Source organism: Periophthalmus magnuspinnatus, chromosome 9, assembly GCF_009829125.3.
Source record: "Periophthalmus magnuspinnatus isolate fPerMag1 chromosome 9, fPerMag1.2.pri, whole genome shotgun sequence".
Taxonomy (NCBI): domain Eukaryota; kingdom Metazoa; phylum Chordata; class Actinopteri; order Gobiiformes; family Gobiidae; genus Periophthalmus; species Periophthalmus magnuspinnatus.
The window spans coordinates 9,276,114-9,300,043 of NC_047134.1; the positions used below are offsets into that span (position 1 = coordinate 9,276,114).

At 50.0% G+C, this 23,930-nt stretch overlaps 1 protein-coding gene across 1 annotated transcript in view; it reads right to left on the reverse strand.

Moving 5' to 3' along the window:
• The window catches only part of c5 (complement component 5), a 102,864-nt gene that overhangs the window by 11,367 nt on the left and 67,567 nt on the right, over positions 1-23,930 (reverse strand). Inside the window, exons 30-37 of the mRNA XM_055224404.1 lie at positions 21,321-21,401; positions 20,786-20,941; positions 20,363-20,425; positions 7,839-7,926; positions 7,106-7,145; positions 6,278-6,455; positions 5,571-5,676; positions 5,222-5,305 (exon numbers count right to left, since the gene is read on the reverse strand). Coding sequence (XP_055080379.1) covers positions 5,222-5,305; positions 5,571-5,676; positions 6,278-6,455; positions 7,106-7,145; positions 7,839-7,926; positions 20,363-20,425; positions 20,786-20,941; positions 21,321-21,401 — 796 coding nt within the window. The remainder of the gene's footprint in view (positions 1-5,221; positions 5,306-5,570; positions 5,677-6,277; positions 6,456-7,105; positions 7,146-7,838; positions 7,927-20,362; positions 20,426-20,785; positions 20,942-21,320; positions 21,402-23,930) is intronic.

Consider the following 23,930-nt stretch of genomic DNA (forward strand, 5'->3'; position numbering starts at 1 on the left):
ATGCACACAATCTGGCATTTTCAAAGGATAGACACAAAAATGAGCAAAATTAAATCATATCTAAAGGAGCACTGCAAGAAACACAAATGTTTAAATGATTTCATATTGTCAACGACAAAACGGTGCGATTGCCAGGAACTTGCGACCACCCCTAAACTGCTTTCTCCCCACTCAGCCCCTGCCCAGGCCACTATCAGTCTCCCCTCACACCATTTCTATAGTGTAGAGTGTATTGGCCAGGTTTCGTGGAATTCCTGCAAACTGCCCCAGTGCCTGCTGCAGGTTGATGAAGCCATCAGGACAACATCATCTGCAAACAGCAGAGATGAGATCCTGTGGTTCCCAAACCAGACCCCCTCCGGCCCCTTGCTGCACCTAGAAATTCTGTCCATAAAAATAATGAACAGAACCGGTGACAAAGGGCAGCCCTGGTGGAGTCCAACATGCACCGGGAACAGGTCTGACTTACTGCCAGCAATGCGAACACAGCTCCTGTTCCGGTCATACAGGGACTGGACAGCCCTTAGCATGAGTCCTGGACCCCATACTCCTGCAGCATCCCCCAAAAGACACCACGAGGGACACGATCAAATGCCTTCTCCAGATTCACAAAACACATGTGGACTGGTTGGGCAAACTCCCATGAACCCTCGAGGACCCGATGGAGAGCATAGAACTGGTCCAATGTTCCGCGACCGTGACAAAAACCACACTACTCCTTCTGAATCCGAGGTTTGACTATCGGTTGGATTCTCCTCTCCAGTACTGTGGAACAGACCTTACAGGGAAGGCTGAGGAGTGTGATTCCTCTGTAATTGGAAGACACCCTCCGGTCCCCCTTCTTATACAGAGGGACCACCACCCCGGTCTGCCAATCGAGTGGCAATGTCCCTGACCACCACGCGATGTTGCAGAGACGTGACAGCCAAGACAGCCCCACAACATCCAGAGACTTGAGGTACTCGGGATGGATCTCGTCCACCCCCGGAGCCTTGCCATCGAGGAGCTTGCCAACCACCTGTGACTTCAGCCAAGGGTGATGGACAAGTCCCCTCAGTCACTGCTTCCTGCTCGGAAGACATGATGGTGGGATTGAGGAGATCCTCAAAGTATTCCTTCCACTGCCACAGTGTTGGTGAAGCACTGCTTCCCCCTCCTGAGGCGTCGGACGGTTTGCCAGAATCTCTTTGAGGCCGTCCAATAGTCCTCCTCTTTGGCCTCCCTGAACTCCTCTCAAGTTTTTGCCTCTGTGACCGCACGAGAGCTCTGCCAGACGTTCCCAGCAGAACCTCATGATACACTAGGGCCTTCCAGGTCTGTCCGGCTTCCTCCTCTCCTTTGACAGCTCAGCCCTTCTCTTCACCCGAGTGTCCAAGACACATGACCAGAGATCAGATGACACGACAAAAAAAGTCGATCATCAACCTCCAACCTAGGGTGTTTTGGTGCCACGTGCACTGATGGACACCCTTGTGCTCGAACATGGTGTTTGTTATGGACAAACTGTGACTATCACAGAAGTCCAATAACAAAACACTGGTCGGGTTCAGATCGGGGAGGCCATTCCTCCTGATCACGCCCCTCCAAGTGTCACTGTCATTACCCACATGGGCACTGAAGTCCCCCAGGAGAACAACGGAGTCCCCGGTTGGTGCACTGTCTAGTACCCCTCCCAGGGACATCAAGAAAGCTAGGTACACTGCACTGCTGTTTGGCCCGTAGGCCGACACAACACTGAGAGACCTGTCCTCGACCCGGAGGCGCAGGAAGAGGGACACCCTCTCATTCACCGGGGTGAACTCCAACACGTGGCGGCTGAGCCGTTGGGCAATGAGCAAGCCCACACCAGCTCGCTGCCCCTCCCCACAGGCAGCACCAGAGAAATGGAGAGTCCAGCCCCTCTCAAGCAATTGGGTTCCAAAGCCCAAGCTGTGCGTGGAGGTGAAGCCCCACATTGCTCCGGCCCCGGTAGCACCAGTCCAGGCAGTGCACCAACTGGGGACTCCGTTGTTCTCCTGGGGGACTTCAACGCCCATGTGGGTAACGACAGTGACACTTGGGGGGCGTGATTGGGAGGAACGGCCTCCCCGATCTGAACCCGAGCGGTGTTTTGTTATTGGACTGATGTGCTAGTCACAGTTTGTCCATGTGGCACCAGGACACTCTAGGTCGGAGGTCGATGATCGACTTTGTTGTCGTGTTATCTGACCTCCGACCGCGTGTCTTGGACACTCGAGTGAAGAGAGGGGCTGAGCTGTCAACTGATCACCACCTGGTGGTGAGTTGGATCTGCTGGCGGGGGAGGAAGCCGGACAGACTTGGCAGGCCCAAGCGCATCGTGAGGGTCTGCTGGGAACGTCTGGCGGAGCCCTCTGTCAGGGGGGTCTTCAACTCCCACCTCCGGGAGAACTTCTCCCTGATCCCGGGGGAGGTTGGAGACATGGACTCCGAGTGGGCCATGTTCTCCACCTCTATTGTCGATGCGGCTGCTCGTAGCTGTGGTCGTAAGGTCTGTGGTGCTTGTCGTGGCGGCAATCCCCGAACCCGGTGGTGAACACCGGAAGTAAGGGATGCCGTCAAACTGAAGAAGGAGTCCTATCGAGCCTTGTTGGCTCGTGGGACTCCTGAGGCAGCTGATGAGTACCGGCGGGCCAAGCGTGTCGTGGCTCGCACAGTCACAGAGGCAAAAACTCGGGGTTGGGAGGAGTTCGGGGAGGCCATGGAGGAGGACTATCGAACGGCCTCAAAGAGATTCTGGCAAACCGTCTGACGCCTCAGGAGGGGGAAGCAGTGCTTCACCAACACTGTTTACAGTGCGGGTGGAGAGCTGCTGACCTCGACTGGGCATGTTGTCGGGCGGTGGAAGGAATACTTTGAGGATCTCCTCAATCCCACTGTCACGTCTTCCGAGGAGGAAGCAGAAACTGGGGATCCAGAGGCGGACTCGTCCATCACCCTTGGCTGAAGTCACTGAGGTGGTTGGCAAGCTCCTCGGTGGCAAGGCTCCGGGGGTGGAGGAGAGTCTCTGGATGTTGTGGGGCTGTCTTGGCTGACACGTCTCTGCAACATCGCGTGGCGGTCGGGGACATTACCTGTGGAATGGCAGACCGGGGTGGTGGTCCCTCTGTATAAGAAGGGGGACCGGAGGGTGTGTTCCAATTACAGGGGAATCACACTCCTCAGCCGTCAGTCTATTCCAGGGTACTGGAGAGGAGAATCCGACCGATAGTCGAAGCTCGAATTCAGGAGGAGCAGTGTGGTTTTCGTCCTGGTCGTGGAACACTAGACCAGCTCTATACTCTCCATCGGGTCCTCGAGGGTTCATGGGAGTATGCCCAACCAGTCCACATGTGTTTTGTGGATCTGGAGAAGGCATTCGACCGTGTCCCTCGTGGTGTCCTTTGGGGGGTGCTCTGGAAGTATGGGGTCCGGGGCCCTTTGCTAAGGGCTGTCCGGTCCCTGTATGACTGGAGCAGGAGCTGTGTTCGCATTGCCGGCAGTAAGTCAGACCTGTTCCCCGTGCATGTTGGACTCCGCCAGGGCTGCCCTTTGTCACCGGTTCTGTTCATTATATTTATGGACAGAATTTCTAGGCGCAGCCAGGGGCCGGAGGGGGTCTGGTTTGGGAACCACAGGATTTCATCTCTGCTGTTTGCAGATGATGTTGTCCTGATGACTTCTTCGAGCCAGGACCTGCAACAGGCACTGGGGCGCTTTGCAGCCGAGTGTGAAGCGGCTGGGATGAGAATCAGCTCCTCCAAATCCGAGGCCATGGTTCTCGACCGGAAAAAGGTGGTTTGCTCTCTCCGGGTGGGTGGTGAGTCTCTGCCCCAAGTGGAGGAGTTCAAGTATCTCGGGGTCTTGTTCACGAGTGAGGGAAGGATGGAGCGGGAGATTGACAGGCGGATCGGTGCAGCGTCTGCAGTGATGCGGTCGCTGTATCGGTCCGTTGTGGTGAAGAAGGAGCTGAGCCCAAAGGCGAAGCTCTCGATTTACCGGTCAATCTACGTTCCTACCATCACCTATGGTCATGAGCTCTGGGTAATGACCGAAAGGACAAGGTCGCGGATACAAGCGGCTGAAATGGGTTTCCTCCGCAGGGTGGCTGGGCGCACCCTTAGAGATAGGGTGAGGAGCTCAGTCACACGGGAGGATCTTGGAGTAGAGCCGCTGCTCCTACACGTTGAGAGGAATCAGTTGAGCTGGCTCGGGCATCTGCTCAGGATGCCTCCTGGACGCCTCCCTAGGGAGGTGTTCTGGGCATGTCCCACCGGGAGGAGGCCCCGGGGAAGACCCAGGACACGCTGGAGGGACTATGTCTCTCGGCTGGCCTGGGAACGCCTTGGGGTCCCACCGGAGGAGCTGGAGGACGTGTCCGGGGTGAGGGAAGTCTGGGAGTCCCTGCTTAGACTGCTGCCCCCGCGACCCGGCCCCGGATAAGCGGAAGAAAATGGATGGATGGATGGTATCCAGATGACTCGATGGCACCACCTAAAATTTGACCGATATGGGAGAGGAAGTCGGCCATATTGGATTGAAAATTCACCACATTTTTCCCCACCTGTTTTCAAAATGTATCTAGTCCCAGGTTTTTGATCCAAATGAACTCAGATTTCACATGCCACATCTACACACGTGGGATTTCATATGATATCTGCGTTTTGGGGATATTCTTTATGGCTTATGTGTAGCACACCCTCAAATATGACTTCATTTACTGTTTCCCGCTCGCGGCCACATGGATCAGCCTTAAAAGCAAAAATGTTCACAGCTGATGCAGAATAACACATGTCCACTTCTATAGCCAGTTGCTTCTATAGCAGTTCTTTTTATGTGTATCCTATAATACACATAAAAGACACAACGTTATCCGAATGCCATGAAACTTGTGGAAATAATTCTGGGCCTCGAATGGGGCAAAAAAAGTTGATTACATCATTGCTGTATTATTCACAAGGTTGCCGGTTCAATGCCGTGGATCACCACTATAATGCAATGGCCACACAGCACTATAGAAACGGTGCGAAGGAGGGCGGATAGCAGACAGGCGGTGGCCGAGTAGGGGGAATGCTGCATGGGGGCGGTGGCTGGCCCCCTCGGTCGCGTGGTGGTGATTGCACAGGGGGAGAGGGCTATCATCGCCACTTGCGGCTGTAATTAACATTAGTCTTAGATATTTGTCCCTAGTCCATTTATAGTATGTAAAATGTTCAGGACTCACCACTGACGCATTGGCACTGGTCAAACTGACAAAGCCTGTGGATCTTCTGCTCCTGATCCGACACGAGCTTTATACATTTAGACGCTGCACACAAGACACAACACTCTATTTGAAGCTCATATTTGAGTAAGTAGAAAATTAAAATAGGCTCCAGTGATGATCAACTTTGTTTTTAATGGAGGACTACAGCCAATACATGCCAGTCAGAGTTCAGACTTTAGAGGAAAAAATGTGTTGTTTATGTCCAAAACATTTAAATTCAAAGCCATTTTTCTGTGTTTTCAATAAGAAAAACATAATAATGTGATGGTTTAGGTGTTTAGCCCCACAGTTTTGGCCTGGTGTTTACCTTGGTCCTGCTCCTCGTACACAGTGAAGACCGTATCACTGGTTCCTCCCACCACAAACGCAGTTCTGATCCGGAACCCCACACACATAAACCGATCTGAGGGCACCTGAAGAATAAGATAAATACCATATATTTACTGTCTCCTATAGCTCTGCTCCTCTGGCCCTGCTCCTCTGGCTCTGCTCCTCTGGCTCTGCTCCTCTGGCTCTGCTCCTCTGGCTCTGCTCCTCTGGCTCTGCTTCTGCCTGCTCTTCTGGCTCTGCTCCTCTCACTCTGCTCTTGCCTGCTCTCTTGGCTCTACACCTACCCGCTCCTGTGGCTCTACACCTGCCTGCTCCTCTGGCTCTGCTCCTCTGGCTCTGCTCCTCTGGCTCTGCTCCTGCCTGCTCTTCTGGCTCTACACCTACCTGCTCTTCTGGATCTACACCTACCTGCTTCTCTGACTCTAAACCTGTCAGCTCCTCTGTCTCTGCTTGCTCGTCTGTCTCTGCTTGCTCGTCTGTCTCTGCTCCTCTGTCTCTGCTCCTCTGTCTCTGCTCCTGTCTGCTCCTCTTGGTCTACTTTTGTCTGCTCCTCCGACTCTGCGCCTCTGACTCTGCTCCTGTCTGCTCCTCTGACTCTACTACTCTGCCTCTGCTCCTGCTTACTCCTCTGGCTCTAAACCTGCCTGCTCCTCCAGCTCTGCTCCTCTGACTCTGTAAACTCACAGCATAGATGTTTATGAGCACAGTTCTCCCGTTCATCCTGTAGGAGGCAACAATGGGGTTGTCCATGTCCATGAGAGGTCGGAGGTCTTCAAGAAAGGGCTCGATGCCAGTGGGCAGCTGGATCTCCATCACTGTGAGCAGAGACTCCGCTACCTCCTCGTTAGGGGGCGGCTTGTATCTGACAAACACACAGTAACTATATCGTAACGTTGTTACTACTACGGCTACTTCTTGTATTACTTTTACTACAACTACTACTACAACATCTACTACTACTGTTACTGCTAGTCCCATTGCAACTGCTGTTACAACTACTTAAACAAATACTACTTTATTACTACTACCACTACTACTAAAACAACAACAATTACAACTAATGCTAATGAATTCTGTGCGTGGGGTTGCCTCTGTTACAACCTACTACTACAAATTGTTGTACTACTTTTACTACAACAGCTATTACTACTACCACTACTACCAAAACAGCAAAAAATACAACTGCTAGTGCTACTACTACAACAAATAGTACTACAGCTACACTACTAGTACTACTACTACTATGTTTTCTTGTTGAGTATATACTGTCTACTTTGCACAGTATGGCATTAAACTTACTTACGGATCAGATCTGTGGAAACACGACCCCACACACAAAATGCATTTATATATATATAGGTATTTTGAGCAGTAAAATCACCTGCAATGAAATGGATGCTAGATATAATGTGGGACATTCCAGGCAGAGCAATAACAAGACAAGCAGGTGGTCAAAAAACACAGTACAACTTTTAAATACAATGATGAATGATATGAGTTGTAAAGTCTTACTGTGCACAGGCGACCAGGTGAGGAAAGCTCAAGCTGCCATCTGAAAACAACATCAAATCTTAGTATGAAAAAATTAGATATACACTATATATACACTATACACATATACTAGTTGCCAAAGGACACAGCAGTGGTATGAATGTGCTATAGTGGGATTCAGTTTTGTGCAGATCTGGATAGTGCTCATTTATATTTACATGAATAACTTTTTAAGGAAATTGGACTTTTCAGAGTACTAGTAGAAAACTTTTACTCCTACTTAAGTAATATTTATGATTGAAGGAACAGCACTCTTACTTTAGTAAATGTTACTACGTACTCTTTCCACAAGTAACTTGACCATTATGTTGACAATATGAAATAATTTGAACATTTGTGTTTCTTGCAGGTCCTTCAGATATGACTTGGCTCATTTTTGTGTCTCTTTGAAAATACTACATTTTATGTATTATTTCATGTTTTGTTCTTCCAATTACATTCATTTTTAATTCCTGACAGTTGCTCTTTAAGTTTCTTTTACTTGAGTAAAATACTATATATTACATGAGTAAAATACTATATAAAAATACTTAATTAATACTTATTTCTTGGATTACTACTACTACTTCTACTTTAGTGGTATAATTTTAAAGCAACCTTACTCTTACTTGAGTACTATTTTTGGCTACTCTACCGCATCTGGTTTTGTGACTCTTGTCTTGTATAGTGATAATAAATTGAATGTGTGACTCACCACTGTTGCCTGATTTGAGGAGCTCCATTTTGATGTTGAAGTTGCAGTTTTCCTGAGGAGGGACTGTCTGGTAATAGATCGTCTTCAACTGTTTACCAAACAGAAGTTACAGCACATATTTAATTTCATGTACACAAGGTCTCAACGATCTGGGAATAATATCCAATTGCAATTTTTCTGACATGCATTGTGTTTAGATTTGCTCAAAGTTCACATTTTAAACACATCCAGAAAAATTGACAAAAAGACAGAAATCTTAAGTGACCAATTAATAGGTCCTTGAACTGCCACCTTAACGTGGTGGAGGGGTTTGAGCACCCGAATGATCCTGGGAGCTATGTTGTCCAGGACTTCATGCCCCTGGAAGAGCCACCCATGGCAAACAGGTCTTGGGGGATGGGTCAGACTAAGAGTGGCTCAAAGCGCTGGTATGGGCTTGCTTATTGCCCAACAGCTCAGCTGACACGTGTTGGAGTTCATCCTGGTGAATGATAGGATCATGTCCCTGTGCCTTCGGGTCAGGGACAGATCTCTCACTGCCGTGTCGGCCTACGGGCCAAACAGCACTGCAGAATACCCGGCTTTCTTGGAGTCCCTGGGAGGGGTACTAGACAGTGCACCGACCGGGGACTCTGTTGTTCTACTGGGAGACTTCAGCTCCCATGTGGGAAGCGTCAATGACACCTGGAGGGGGATGATCGGGAAGAATGGCCAGCCTGAGCTGAACCAGACTGGTGTTCTGTTGTTGGACTTCTGTGCTAACCACAATTTGTCCATGACAAACACCATGTTTGAGCACAAGGGTGTCTATCAATGCATGTGGCACCAGGACACCCTAGGTCAGAGGTCAATGATCAACTTTGCTGTCGTGTCATCTGACCTCTGGCTGCGTGTCTCGGGTGAAGAGAGGAGCAGAGCTGTCAACCGATCACCACTTGGTGGTGACTTAGATCCACTGGCGGAGGGAGAAGCCAGACAGACCTGGCAGACCCAAGCGTACTGTGAGGGTCCGTTGGAAACCTCTGGCAGAGCTCTTTGTTAGGAAGGCTTTCAACTCACACTTGTGGGAGAGCTTCTCCCAGATCCCAGGGAAGGCTGAGGACATGGATCAGTGGGCCATGTTCTCCGCCTCTATTGTTGATGTGGCCACTCATAGCTGTGGTTGTAAGGTCTGCGGTGCTTGTCATGGAGGCAAACCCTGTGTCGTAATGCCAGTGTAGGGTGGACCAAAGAGGTGCAGAACTCGAGGCAGATTTACAGTGTTTTATTTACAGTTAGTGAAAATATCAAACAATAGTCCAGTAATCCGACAAGCATCACGGAACAGGGTGCGAGCGAGAGCCCAGGGGCGCGTCAGGGAGAGCTGAGAGGGAGAACTGTGCTCATGAGGATGAAGACAGGACCGGGAACAGAACCGGAGGAAGCCAAGCCGGGGCGGACAGGAGAGCGGGAGCCGAGATCACTGGTGTGAACGGGCTTGACCTGGGACATGTGAAAGGTAGGATGGATTCGAAGAGACGGGGTTAGTTGTAACTGTATGGCGGAGGGTTGATGATTTTTGTAATCTTGAACGGCCCTAAAAATTGTGGGGAAAGTTTACGAGAGTCAGTCTTGAGTGGTATGGTCTTAGAGGAAAGCCACACCATTTGGCCAGTTTGATATGCAGGCGCCGGGACGCGGCACCGATTCGCCTCCCTGCTCGAAGGAGCGCGTACCTCGTCTTCCTCCACAGCCTGCGGCAGCGTTGAAGATGATGCTGGACTGAGGGAACTTCCAGATCCTTCTCCTCAGCCGGGAATAGTGGGGGCTGGTACCCGAGGGAGGCCTGGAACGGGGACACACCTGTGGATGAACTCACCAGCGAGTTGTGGGCATATTTGACCCAGGGTAGGAAGGAGCTCCAGGTCGCGGGGTTGGCGGAAACCACGCACCGGAGGGCCGACTCAAGGTCCTGGTTCGCCCACTCGGTCTGCCCATTCGATTGAGGATGGAAACCGGAGGTGAGGCTGACCATAGCCCCCAGACCCTCTCAAACCTTTGAGATAGAACGGCCCCCACCCCAGTGTCCGACGGATCCACTCAACGATAAATTGCTGCAACGGGTCGGGCTGGTGAAGGATGGGAGCGGAGGTGAACAGGTGCTTGAGTTTATCAAAGGCGGACTGTGCTTCTGGGGACCAGGCGAATGGTAATGCGGGTGAGGTCACTTTAGTGAGGGGCGAGATGACTCGACTGAAGTCACGGATGAACCATCTATAAAAATTAGCAAAACCAATGAATCGTTGGGGCTGCTTGCAGTTGGCAGGAACAGGCCAATTAGTGACGGCTTGGATCTTCTCCGGGTCAGCTTTCACCTGGCCCTTCCCCATGATGAAACCCAAAAAACTAACCTCCTCTGCATGAAATTCACACTTCTCTGCTTTGATGTACAATTTGTACATCAAAGTACAGTAGTAGTTGTGTAGTAGGCGTTGGAGGACCTGACGGACATGATGTCAGTGTTCCTGCGGAGATTTGGAAAAAATTTAAATATCATCAAGATACACGAAGACAAACCGGTTAAGAAAATCCTGGAGCACATCATTAATGAGGGCCTGAAATACTGCAGGGGCGTTGGTAAGGCCGAAGGGCATAACTACTACTCGAAATGGCCGAGGGGGGTCTTAAAAGCAGTCTTCCACTCATCCCCCGCTCTTATGCGCACCAGGTGGTTACGCATTCCATAAATCGAGCTTGGAGAAAATGGTGGCCCCATGGAGGGGCGTAAAAGCGGAGTCCAGGAGGGGAAGTGGGTATTTGTTCTTAATAGTAATGTTATTAAGCCCCCTATAGTCAATGCAGGGACGTAGCGACTTGTCCTTCTTGGCAACAAAGAAGAATCCCCCGGCCACTGGGGAGGAGGATGGGCGAATGATACTGGCGGCCAGGGAATTTCGGATATACTCTTCCATTGTCTCGCATTCGGGTTTGGACAAATTATATGGATGGCTAGATGTTGGGGGGCACCCGGCAGGAGATCAATAGCACAATCGTAGGGGCAGTGTGGTGGCAACGAGAGCTCCCTACTTTTACTAAAACCTCCTGGAGGTCATGGTACTCTACTGGAACAGCTGAGAGATTCGGAACGTCCGAGGCGGGATTGGGAGTAGAGCTGACCCCCCCTCCGGGCGACAGGGCTGACTGCAGACACTGGGTGTGACATGTGGGACTCCAGCCTGACACCTTTCCCCGGACCCAGTCAAAAACCGGATTGTGCGTCCGTAACCACGGGTAACCCAGGACCAACGGTGATGAGGGGGTGGAGAGGACGTGGAAGCGACGAACCTCGCGGTGATTCCCTGATAAGACGAGTGTAATAGGTTTTGTGACCTGAGTCACGCAGGTGAGAAAATGTCCATCTAGAGCCCGGGCATTGAGGGGATGTTCCAGGGCCTCAAGTTTAATCCCAAACTGCTCTGCAAGCTGTTTGTCAATAAAGTCCTCCTCGGCCCCGGAATCAACGAGAGCTAAAACAAGTAAGGTATCCGAGTGTAGGCACAGAGTAGCGTTCAACAAGAGTCTATTGTTCTTCTCCGGGATGTGAGGCTGACCCACCAGTACTCCCAGTGCTACTGGTGGGCGCCCCCTTTTGGCCGAACCGGACAGCAAAAAAATGTCCCCGTTCACCGCAGTAGAGACACTCCCCCGCCAGGTGGCGACGTCGTCGATGTTCCTCAGCGGACACGCGGGCTTGGTCCAGCTGCATCAACTCCTCCGGTCTGCGTCTCTCCCTCCGTCGTGTCTGTAGCCATTGTCAATCCAGTTAGCCTAGGTAATGAGAGATTTTAAATCCAGGGGCTCGTCCCGGGAAACCAACTCGTCTTTTAAGTGTTCATTAAGTCCCCTTAAAAAGGCGGCCCGTAGAGCACTATCCGTCCAGTCAACCTCTGCCGTTGTGTACCGTATTTTAGTAGCATCTGAATCGAAACGGGCAGGACACTGATGGAACATGAACGTGCACTGAAACAAAAATCCCTGACATAAGCCGGGCTGACCTGAGTAGGGGTCGGGATCCATGCCCCTCGACTCCAGAGGACGTGGCAGCGCCGCGGTTCCGATGGCAGCAGCAGCAGGGAGCGGGGCTGGAGGCAAGGCGGCGAGCAGAGCAGCGACTTGGCCGGTAAGCTGGGACACTTGTTGAGTAAGAGTCTGGTTATAGTCCAAAAGAGTCCGAATGGACTGGTCGTGCTGCCCAATAATCACTCCATGGTGGGAAAATGCTTGGCGCAGCGTCTGATCCAGTCCAGAGTCTGCTTGGTCCATTTTGGCCAGATGGTTCTGTCGTAATGCCAGTGTAGGGTGGACCAAAGAGGTGCAGAACTCGAGGCAGATTCACAGTGTTTTATTTACAGTTAGTGAAAATATCAAACAATAGTCCTGTAATCCGACAAGCATTGCGGAACAGGGTGCGAGCGAGAGCCCAGGGGCGGGGCGGGGGAGCTGAGACAGGAACAGGGAACTACCGGGAGCGGGATGAAGACAGGACTGGGAACAGAACCAGAGGAAGCCGAGCCGGGGTGGACAGGAGAGCAGGAGCCGGAACCAGAGGCGTGGAGTGGCCGGGGTCCAGGACGAGGCAGGGAGGTGAAGGTAAGGAGATTGACTGTACCGGAGCAGGAGCGCGGAGTCAGGAACAGAACCAGGAGCTGTGGAGGTCAGGAGAACCGGAACCTGGGAGGCAGCAAACTCCAATTGGCATCAAAAAGGTAAGTAACAAGAATGCAAAAACGGAGCAAGAATAGTCACATTGACATGCGGACGATCTGGCAGTGTCTTCTCCCAGCTCCTCTTATCCATGGCAGGTGGTGATGATTACCCTCATGGGAAGCAGGTGCGTGTGGGAGGGGCCGTGAGCTCCGCCCAGCTCCAGGTTCAGGCAAGTGAGGGAGGGAGAAGAGCACACAGGGAGGCAAAACAGGAGCAGAGATACGTGCCTCATGACACCCTGAAACCAGTGGTGGACACCGGAAGACAAGGATGCCGTCCTAAAGAGCCTTGTGTTGGCTTGTGGGACACCTGAGGCAGCTAAGGAGTACCAGCGCACCAAGTGTGCCACGGCTCTTGCTGTCGCAGGGGAAAAAACTCAGGGTTGAGAGGAGATCAGGAAGGCTATGGAGGAGGACTATAAGTTGACGTCAAAGAGATTCTGACAAACCGCCTCAGGAGGGGAAGCAGTGAGTCACACACACTATTTACAGTACGGGTGGAGAGCAGCTGACTTTGCTGACTTGAGGATCTCAATCCCACCGTCACGTCTTCCGAGGAAAAACCAAGACTGGGGACTCGGAAGTGGACTATCACCCTGGCTGAAGTCACAGAGGTGTATGGTAAGCTCCTTGGTGGCAAGGCTCCATGGATGGACAAGATCCATCCCGAGTACCTTAGGTCTCTGGATGTTGAGGGCTGTCTTGGCTGACACGTCTCTGAAACATTGCATGGTGGTTGGGGACAGTACCGCTGGACTGGCAGAGCAGGGTAGTGGTCCCTCTGTTTAAGAAGGGGGACTGGAGGGTGTGTTCCAATTACAGGAGAATCACACTCCTCAGTCTTCCTGGTAAGGTATATTCCAGGGTATTGGAGAGGAGAACCCAACCGGTAGTCGAACCAGGAGGAGCAGTGGGATTTTTGTCCCGGTTGAAGAACACTGGACCAGCTCTATAGTCTCCATCGGGTTCTCGGGGGTTCATGGGAGTTTGCCCAACCAGTCCACATGTGTTTTGTGGATCTGGAGAAGGCTTTTGACCGTGTCCATCGTGGTGTCCTTTGGGGAGTGCTCCAGGTAGTATGGGGTCCAGGACCTTTTGCTAAGGGCTGTCCGGTGTCTGTATGACTGGAGCAGAAGCTGTGTTAGCATTGCCAGCAATAAGTCAGACCTGTTACCAGTGCTGCCCTTTGTCAACGGTTCTGTTCATTGTATTTATGGGAAGAATTTCTAGGTGCAGCCAAGAGCTGGAGGGGGTCCTGTTTGTGAACCACATTATCTTTTCTCTGCTGTTTGCAGATGATGTTGTCCTGATGGTTTCATTGAGCCAGAAGCTGCAACAGGCACTGAGGTGGTTTGCAGCCGAGTGTGAAGCGGCTGAGATGAGAATCAGCTCCTCCAAGTCTGAGGCTATGGTTCTCGACTGGAAAAAGGTGATTTGTCCTCTCCTGGTGGGTGGTGAGTCCTTACATCAAGTGGAGTAGTTCAAGTATCTCGGGGTCTTGCTCATGAGTGAGGGAAGGATGGAGTGTGAGATTGACAGGTGGATCGGTGCAGTGATGCAAAGCAAAGCTCTCAATTTACCAGTCAGTCTACATATCTACCCTTAGGTTTGGGTAATGACTTAAAAGACAGGATCGTTGATACAAGTGGCCAAAATGAGTTTCCTCTGCAGGGTGGCTGAGCATTCCCTTAGAGACAGGGTGAGGAGCTTGGTCACATGGGAAAAGCTTGGAGTAGAGTCGCTGCTGCTCCTCCACACCGAGAAGAGCCAGCTGAGGTGACTTTGGTATCTGTTCAGGATGCCTCCTAGACACCTACCTAGGAAGATGTTCTGGGCATGTCCTACTAGGAGGAGGCCTGAGGAAGACTCAGGAGGTGCTGGAGCGACTATGTCTTTTGGCTGGCCTGGGAACGCCATGGGGTACCATCGAAGGAGCTGGAGGACGTATCTGGGGTGAGGGAACTCTGAGAGTCCCTGCTCAGACTGGTGCCCTGCAACCCGGCCCCGGGTAAGTGGAAGAAAATGGATGGATGGATACAAGATCACATTTCAGGACATGTTTGTACAGATCTAAACTACAGGGCTGTTTTTATGAAGAATAAGGCAAGATATATTGTTGTTTGTGGAGGAATGACATAAAAGAATCCAGAATGCAATCTGCTAATTGGGTCCATTCAAATTGTTATTCCAATTAATCTTGCCGCCCTAATGCATACTTTTTGCTTTCTAAAACTGAATTTCAATCATTTTCACTTTTTGTCACATTTCAATGCCAGATGGATTATTTCTGTAGCACAATTGGTACACAAAGTACAACCCCAACTGCAATGAAGTTGGGACGCTGCGTAAAACTAAAACAGTGATTTGCAAATCCTTTTCAACCTATATTGAACTGAATAAAGTACAAAGACATGATATTTAATGTTCAAACTGATAAACTTTATTGTTTTTATGCAAATATTCACTCATTTTCAATTTGATGTCTACAACATGTTCCAATAAAGCTGGGACAGGGGCATGTTTACCACTGTGTTACATCACCTTTCCTTTTAACAACAATCAATAAGTGTTTAGGAACTGAGGACACTAATTGTTGAAGCTTTGCAGGAGGAATCCTTTCCCATTCTTGCTGAATGTACAACTTCAGTTACTCAGCAGTCCGTGGTCTCCGTTGTTAATCAATCAACCAAATTTTATTTCTATAGCACCTTCCAACAACCAAAGCCGACCAAAGTGCTGTACAACATTAAAAACAAGATAAAAAACAATAAACATCATACAAATAGGTCAACAAAGCACATTACACCATTAAAATAGAGAAAGTGTCACAGGGCCACTAAGTGTTAAAAGTCCATCCATCCACCCATTTTCTTCCACTTATCCGGGGCCGGGTCGGGGGGGCAGCAGTCTAAGCAGGGACTCCCAGATTTCCCTCACCCCAGACACGTCCTCGAGGTCCTCCGGTGGGAGGCGTTCCCAGGCCAGCCGAGAGACATAGTCCCTCCAGCGTGTCCTGGGTCTTCCCCGGGGTCTCCTCCCGGTGGGACATACCCAGAACACCTCCCTAGGGAGGCGTCCAGGAGGCATCCTGAGCAGATGCCCGAGCCACCTCAGCTGTCTCCTCTCGACGTGTAGGAGCAGCGGCTCTACTCCGAGCTCCTCCAGTGTGACTGAGCTCCTCACCCTATCCCTAAGGGTGCGCCCAGCCACCCCGTGGAGGAAGCCCATTTCAACCGCTTGTATCCGCGATCTTGTCCTTTCAGTCATTACCCAGAGTTCTTGACCATAGGTGAGGGTAGGAACGTAGATTGACCGGTAAATCGAGAGCTTCGCCTTCCAGCTCAGCTCCTTCTTCACCACAACGGAACAATACAGCGACCGCATCACTGCAGACACTGCACACTCTCCATCCTTCCCTCACTCGTGAACAAGACCCTGAGATACTTGAACTCCTTCACTTGAGGCAGAGGCTCATCACCCACCCCGAGAGGGCAAGCCACCTTTTTCCGGTCGAGAACCATGGCCTCGGATTTGGAGGAGCTGATTCTCATCCCAGCCGCTTCACACTCGGCTGCAAACCGCCCCAGTGCCTGCTGCAGGTCCTGGTTCGAAGAAGCCATCAGGACAACATCATCCGCAAAGATCAGAGATGAGATCCTGTGGTTCCTGAACCAGATCCCCTCCGGCCCCTGGCTGCGCCTAGAAATTCTGTCCATAAATATAATGAACAGAACCGGTGACAAAAGGCAGCCCTGGCGGAGTCCAACATGCACCGGGAACAGGTCTGACTTACTGCCAACAATGCGAACACAGCTCCTGCTCCAGTCATACAGGGAATGGACAGCCTTAGCAAAGAGCCCCAGACCCCATACTCCCAGAGCACCCCCCAAAGGACACCACGAGGGACACGGTCGAGTGCCTTCTCCAGATCCACAAAACACATGTGGACTGGTTGGGCAAACTCCCATGAACCCTCGAGGACCCGATGGAGAGTATAGAGCTGGTCCAGTGTTCCACGACTGGGACGAAAACCACACTGCTCCTCCTGAATCAGAGGTTCGACTATCGGTCGGATTCTCCTCTCCAGTACCCTGGAGTAGACCTTACCGGGAAGGCTGAGGAGTGTGATTCCCCTGTAATTGGAACACACCCTCCGGTCCCCTTCTTATACAGAGGGACCACCACCCCGGTCTGCCATTCCACAGGTACTCTCCCCGACTGCCGCACGATGTTGCAGAGACGTGTCAGCCAAGACAGCCCCACAACATCCAGAGACTTGAGGTACTCGGGACGGATCTCGTCCACCCCCGGAGCCTTGCCACCGAGGAGCTTGCTAACCAGCTCAGTGACTTCAGCCAGGGTGATGGTCGAGTCCGCCTCCGGGTCCCCAGTCTCTGCTTCCTCCTCCGAAGACATGACGGGGGGATTGAGGAGATTCTCAAAGTATTCCACCGCCCGACAACATCCCCAGTCGAGGTCAGCTGCTCTCCACCCGCATTGTAAACAGTGTTGGTGAAGCACTGCTTCCCCCTCCTGAGGCGTCAGACGGTTTGCCAGAATTTCTTTGAGGCCATCCGATAGTCCTCCTCCATGGCCTCGCGAACTCCTCCCAACCCCGAGTTTTTGCCTCTGTGACCACACGAGCCACGACACGCTTGGCCCGCCTGTACTCATTGGCTGCCTCAGGAGTCCCACGAGCCAACAAGGCTCAGACCTTACGACCACAGCTACGAGCGGCCGCATCGACAATAGAAGTGGAGAACATGGCCCATTCGGAGTCTATGTCCCCAGCCTCCCCCGGGATCAGGGAGAAGTTCTCCTGGAGGTGGGAGTTGAAGACCCCCCTGACAGAAGGCTCTGCCAGACATTCCCAACAGACCCTTACGATACGCTTGGGCCTGCCAGGTCTGTCCGGCTTCCTCCTCCGCCAGCGGATCCAACTCACCACCAGGTGGTGATCAGTTGACAGCTCAGCCCCTCTCTTCACCCGAGTGTCCAAGACACACGCCCGGAGATCAGATGATACGCCAACAAAGTCGACCATCGACCTCCGACCTAGGGTGTCCTGGTGCCATGTGCACTTATGGACACCCTTGTGCTCGAACATGGTGTTCGTTATGGACAAACTGTGATTAGCACAGAAGTCCAATAACAAAACACCGCTCAGGTTCAGATCAATCCCAATCACGCCCCTCCAGGTGTCACTGTCGTTACCCACATGGGTGCCCCCAGGAGAACAACGGAGTCCCCGGTCGGGGCACTGTCTAGTACCCCTCCCAGGGACTCCAAGAAGACAGGGTACTCTGCACTGCTGTTTGACCCCTAGGCCGACACAACAGTGAGAGACCTGTCCCCGACCCGAACGCGACCCTCTCGTTCACCGGGGTGAACCCCAACACGAAGCAGCTGAGCTGTGGGGCAATGAGCAAGCCCACACCAGCTCGCCGCCTCTCCCTGCGGGCAACGCCAGAGAAATGGAGAGTCCAGCCCCTCTGAAGGAGTTGGGTTCCAGAGCCCAAACTGTGCATGGAGGCAAGGCTGACTATATCTAGTCGGTAACGCTCAACCTCCCGCACAAGCTCAGGCTCCTTCCCCCCCAGCGAGGTGACCTCCCCAGAGCTAGTCTCCATGTCCGGAGATTCGGTCGTCGAGGCCCCCGCCTTCGACTGCCACCCAGATCTCCTCGCACCAGTCCCTTACGGATCCTCTTGAGGGTGGTGGGTCCACATGAGGACGGCCCCACGTCACTCCTTCGGGCTGAGCCATTAAAAGCCATTCTAAATAAGTAGGTTTTAAGTTTGGCTTTGAACAAAGGCAGGTCATTAATGGAATGTAACTCAATGGGCAAAGAATTCGAAAGTTTTGGACCAGCCACTGCAAAAGAACGATCACCCCACTGTTTGCCCAAAGACTGGGGGACCTCCAGCAGATGTTGCCCAGCAGATCATAGCGCTCTGCTGGGTTAGTGAGGGGTCAAAATCTCACACAAGTAAAAAGGTGCAAGACCATTGACTGTATTAAAAACAAACATCATTGTCATATTTTGCGCTTCATAATGCACCACACATTTTCAATGGGAGACAGGTCTGGACTGCAGGCAGGCCAGTCTAGTACCCACATTCGTTTCAGCAGGGACGTTCCTGAAAAAGTCATTGCTTGGATGGCAGCATATGTTGCTCCAAAACCTGTATGTACCTTTCGGCATTAATGGTGCCTTCACAGATGTGCAAGATACCCATGCCATGGGCACTAAGACACTCCCATATCAACACAGATGCTGGCTTTTGAACTTTGCGCTGATAGCAATCCGGATGGTCCTTTTGCTGTTTGGCCAGCAGGACACGACATCCATGATTTCCAAAAACAATTTGAAACAGTTTTCCACTTTGCATCAGTCCATCTCAGGTGAGCTCGGACCCAGAAAAGCCAGCGGTGTTTCTGGGTGTTGTTGATATATGGCTTTCACTTTGCATGGTGCAGTTTTAACTTGCTCTTGGAGATGTAGCAACGAACTGTGTTAACTGACAATGGTTTCCTGAAGTGTTCCTGAGCCCATGTGGTAATATCCTTTACACATTCATGTCTGTTTTTAATACAGTACCGCCTGAGGGATTGAAGGTCACAGACATTCAATGTTGTTTTTCGGCTTTGCTGATTACATGCAGAGATTTCTCCAGATTCTCTCAATCTTTTGATGATGAATATCCCAAACAGGTGTATTTTAAGCATTCCTCAACTCTCCCATTCTTTTGTTGCCCCTGTCCCAGCTTTATTGGAATGTGTTGCAGGCAGCAAATTGAAAATGAGTGAATATTTGCATAAAAAAACAATCAAGTTTGGTGAAAATGGTATATTCACTGAAAAACAAAAAAACCCAAAACAAAACAAAAACATTGACATTTCATTTTTGACGCTCTGAGTCCCCTTTCTTTTTACTCTCTGTGCCAAGTCACTCCTCCTTCACTAAACACTACTGACACTACTGCACATCACATCAGGATTTTGAAATTACTGTGTACACTTTTGTATTCAGTTTTTGTATATTTATGGTGAATTGTTGTGTGGGAGCATGAGTGACGTAGGCTTGTGGGTGGAGTCTTGGGCAGAGTCTTACAGCTAACCGTAAGGACGGTTAGAGGATCCCTAGATTACCGATGAGGAAACAACATTATAACATGGTAAAAAGCATCATTATTTTACATTTTGTTGATTGTAAATTGCAATATTGATCTAAAACAGTTTTGAACAGCTGTTCAAAACTGCAGAACTGATAGTTCTCCCTCTTCATAGAGACATTTCACTATAGCGAGCATTGTATTTTGTAGTATTTACTGTTGACAATGTCTATGAAATTTTCAAACCCTACACGCATGCCCTGAATTGTTTTAAATAAGTAGGGCAGTGGGTGGAGATAGGGGATAGGTGAAATTGACCGATAAGCCACTCTGCATGATATGCATGATAATACAGGATTACTCAAACATGCAGGAATCAATCAGAATACAACTCTAAGTAAATTAATGGTGAGGGAATAAGACAGTGTAAACCCTCATTCGTTCAGGAGTGCTCCAAGGTAGAAAGGGTTTCAGAGGTAGTCACCTAGATGCTGTTTTTGAAATCAAGATGTGCTAGCTCCAATCCAAAAACTATTTTCAATTTGATGATGGAACACTTATAATGGTCATGTTGTTTTTACATATGTCCTCTTCAACACATTTGATTCAAATCTTCCTTTTCAATGCAGCAGTGCATTGTGGGTAATGTAGTATGGACACTCACCTTCACATGAGAGACTCCACGACCAAAGGCTGTGGTAGCAGTCACTTCACTGTTCTTAGTTATCTGGAAGGAAATGAGAATTCAACCAGGTCTGAACCAGGACTATACCAGGTACTGGCCATGTCTAAAATGCTTGACTAAACAGGACTGAACTACAGTAGGACAAAGGCAATGGGGGATAATGACGTATCTTCTTTGCACTCATGGCAAAAAAAGTTGACCAGGGATAAACCAGGGATGTAATAATAATAATAATAATAATAATAATAATAATAATAATAATAATAATAATAATAATAATATTAATAATAATAATTTTGTTAGCCTTCTAAATATCGCAAATAAATATCATACTGTGAGATTTGGATATCGTTACATCCCTAGTTTGAACTTGCATGTATATAAAAGGCTAATGTGTTGTACCTGTATGGGCGAGGCAACAGGTGCCCTCTTGCTCAGATGGACTTCTTGGTCCAGGTTAGAGGCACGGCTGAAGCGGATCCGGATGTTCTGGTCCAGTTCTGCTCTGGGCACTCTGTCAGAGTACACCGTCACCGCCTCCAGGGTCATCAGGGTGTCCTCACAAACACCACAAACAGGAACAGAGCAGGGTCACACATAGTACATAGAGTCTCTTCACAAACATAGGCAACACCTAAACACTACACATTCAGAAGCAGTACAAGACATACTCACAAACACAACACAGTCACTCACAGTACAATGTGTCCTCTTAAACACACAAACAAACTTAACAGTACAGTGTCACGTCAGGATGTCCTCACAAACGCACACAAACAGAATCCAATGTGAGCCTGTCATTAACATTACCTGGGGGATTAAGATAACTAAGGCACTGCCAGATGGATTAGGGTTAGATTTATCTATCTATCGATCGAGAGAGAAAGAGAGAGAGAGAGAGTCAGATTGTGTTAAAACACAAAAAACACCTAGTCACCTGCAAGCTGAAGTAGCCTCCTCCATAGTGCTGGTCCTGGGTGAGCCATGTCACGATCGGGTTACAGTACTGGAACCTGCCCTGTATAACAAACAAGAACACAATTCAGCATTACACTTGCTCAAACTACCACCCCAGATCAGACTACCAACCCAGGCCCCTCTTCAGACTACTGCTACATATCCCTGCTCAAACTACCACCCCAGGTCTCTGCTTAAGACAACCATCCCAGGCCCCTGAAGAATTCGACCATCATAGGCCCCCGCTCAGATTACCACCCCTGCTCAGACTACTACTCCAAGCCCCTGTTGAGACTACCACTCCAGGCCCCAGCTATGCTTCAACCCCTGCTCAGACTACCAAGCCCAGCCTCTGCGAAAGACAATCAGCCAAGGCCACTGCTCAGACTACCACCCGAGGCTCCAGCTACAGACTACCACCCCAGGTCCACGGTCAGACTACCACCTCAGGCCCCCGCTAAAGACTACTGCCCCAGGCCTCAGCTAAAGAATACCACCCCAGGCCTCAGCTAAAGACCACCATCAACGGCACAACAGAGAGTGCCACCCCCTGTTGAGAAAACTACCCCTGCCCAGACCATCTCCCCAGGCAACCCCAGCCCAGAGCTCAAACTTACACTCCTGGCCCCAGCTCAAATTACCATGCCAGACCCAAGATCAGACTACCACCCCAGGCCCCAGCTGAGTCTACCACTCCAGGTCCCAGCTAAAGACTACAACCCCAGCTCAGACTACCACTCCAGACCCCAGCTAAACACTACTACCACCGATCCCACCTGAGACTACCACCCCGGCCTTAGCTAAAGACCACCACCCCTGCTCAGACTACCACACCAAACCCCATCTGAGACTAATACCCTGGTCTCCTGCTCAAGGTTACCACACCAGGTCCCAGATTCGACCTCCACCCCAGCCAGGGGCTCAGATTACCACCCTTGACCCCAGCTCAGACTACTAATCCAGGGCCGTGCTAAAAACTACCACCCCAGACCCCCCGCTAAAACCTACCACCCCAGACCCCTGGATGACACTACCATCTCAGGCCCAACCTCAGACTACCACCCCTGGCCCCTGCTCAAGACAATGAATAAGAATGTTGTATCATGTCTGTTTATTAAAATGCATTGTCCCAATCAAATAAATACCGTAAATTTCGGACTACAGAGCGCACCTGATTAAAAGCCGCACCAGCTAAATTTGAAGAGAAAATCAATTTTGTACATATATAAGCCGCACCTGAATAAAAGCCGCAGGTTTTCATATTGTAACATGAGATATTTACACAGAAAGACGGTGCACTGACACGCTTTTTTTTTAAACTGTGCCTGAAAATTGGAACCAACACGACAACAACACGGGATGAACACATCTGCAGGTTTAGAAAATAAAACTGCACCAAAACGGAAAATCTGCTTTTATTTCCTCTGAAAACTTTTGTCGTCTTTTACATTGACCAAGTTGGATTCATTGATGTCGAGCTTACGTGCAGTGGCTCTATTTCAGGAGTCTGCAACCCGCGGCTCCGGAGCCGTATGCGCCTCTTTCAGCCTCATACTGCGGCTCTGCGTGGCTGAAGTGTATTTTATTTGTGTTAGTTCTTTTTTGTTGTAGTTTAAATTGGAAGATTATTATGATCTTAAAATAAAATTATATTTTCTTATTTTTCGTTGCTCAAAATAAGCGTCACACTCGCGGAACAATGTTCAAAACAAACACCGCTCACGTCTCACGTCTCACAGACACAGACACAGACACAGCTCACAGTCCTGCGTAAAGAGCCCTGATTTTCAGACGCTGTGCGCACAGGGGTCAGGAGCAACTTTGGCCCGTCCCTAATGACGCACTAATAAGCTCGTCCATAGATGTATCATGAAAATCCTGCTGGAAATCGCCACAGAAATCTATTTGATGTAGTAGCAAGTTTATTATCTGCTCTTGTCTCCGCGGTGACGTATCACGTATAACACATCAGACACGACGCACAAAACTAGAGCCACAAGCGAGTGAAAATGAGCCAAAACAAAAGTCTTTGGAGAGCTTTTAACAAAGGGTAAAAGGACAACTGAGGAGCCAGAAGAGGAGACTACACCTCCAAGAAAAAGAAAGATAAATTTAACAGACAATGCCTACTTAAAACCTGGGTTTGTCGCTGCAGGTGACTCACGCGCACAGTCCGCTCTGCGTAACATACGGGAAAAGCAAATAAGGCAATGAAACCTTCAAAACTGCTTTGGCATATGGAGAATAAGCACCTGGGATTAAACGATACGCCTTTAGAGTTTTTGAAAGAAACTGCGGAGCAGAGTAGACATAATCACATAATCAGCGCAGGGCTCCCTCTGATGCAGCGCTTTGGTGAGTTGTATTTTTTTAATGCACTTAAGTTGTTTTTGCCATATTTATCTGCCACGTGTAGAAGGCTTGTCCGTGAAAATAAAACCCAGGGGCCGTTATCCAGTAAAAAATCCATAAATAAGCCGCACTGCTGTACAAGCCGCAGGGTTCAAAGCGTGGAAAAAAAGTAGCGGCTTATAATCCGAAATTTACGGTAAGTAAATAACTAAGACTACCATCCCAGGTCCCATATGAA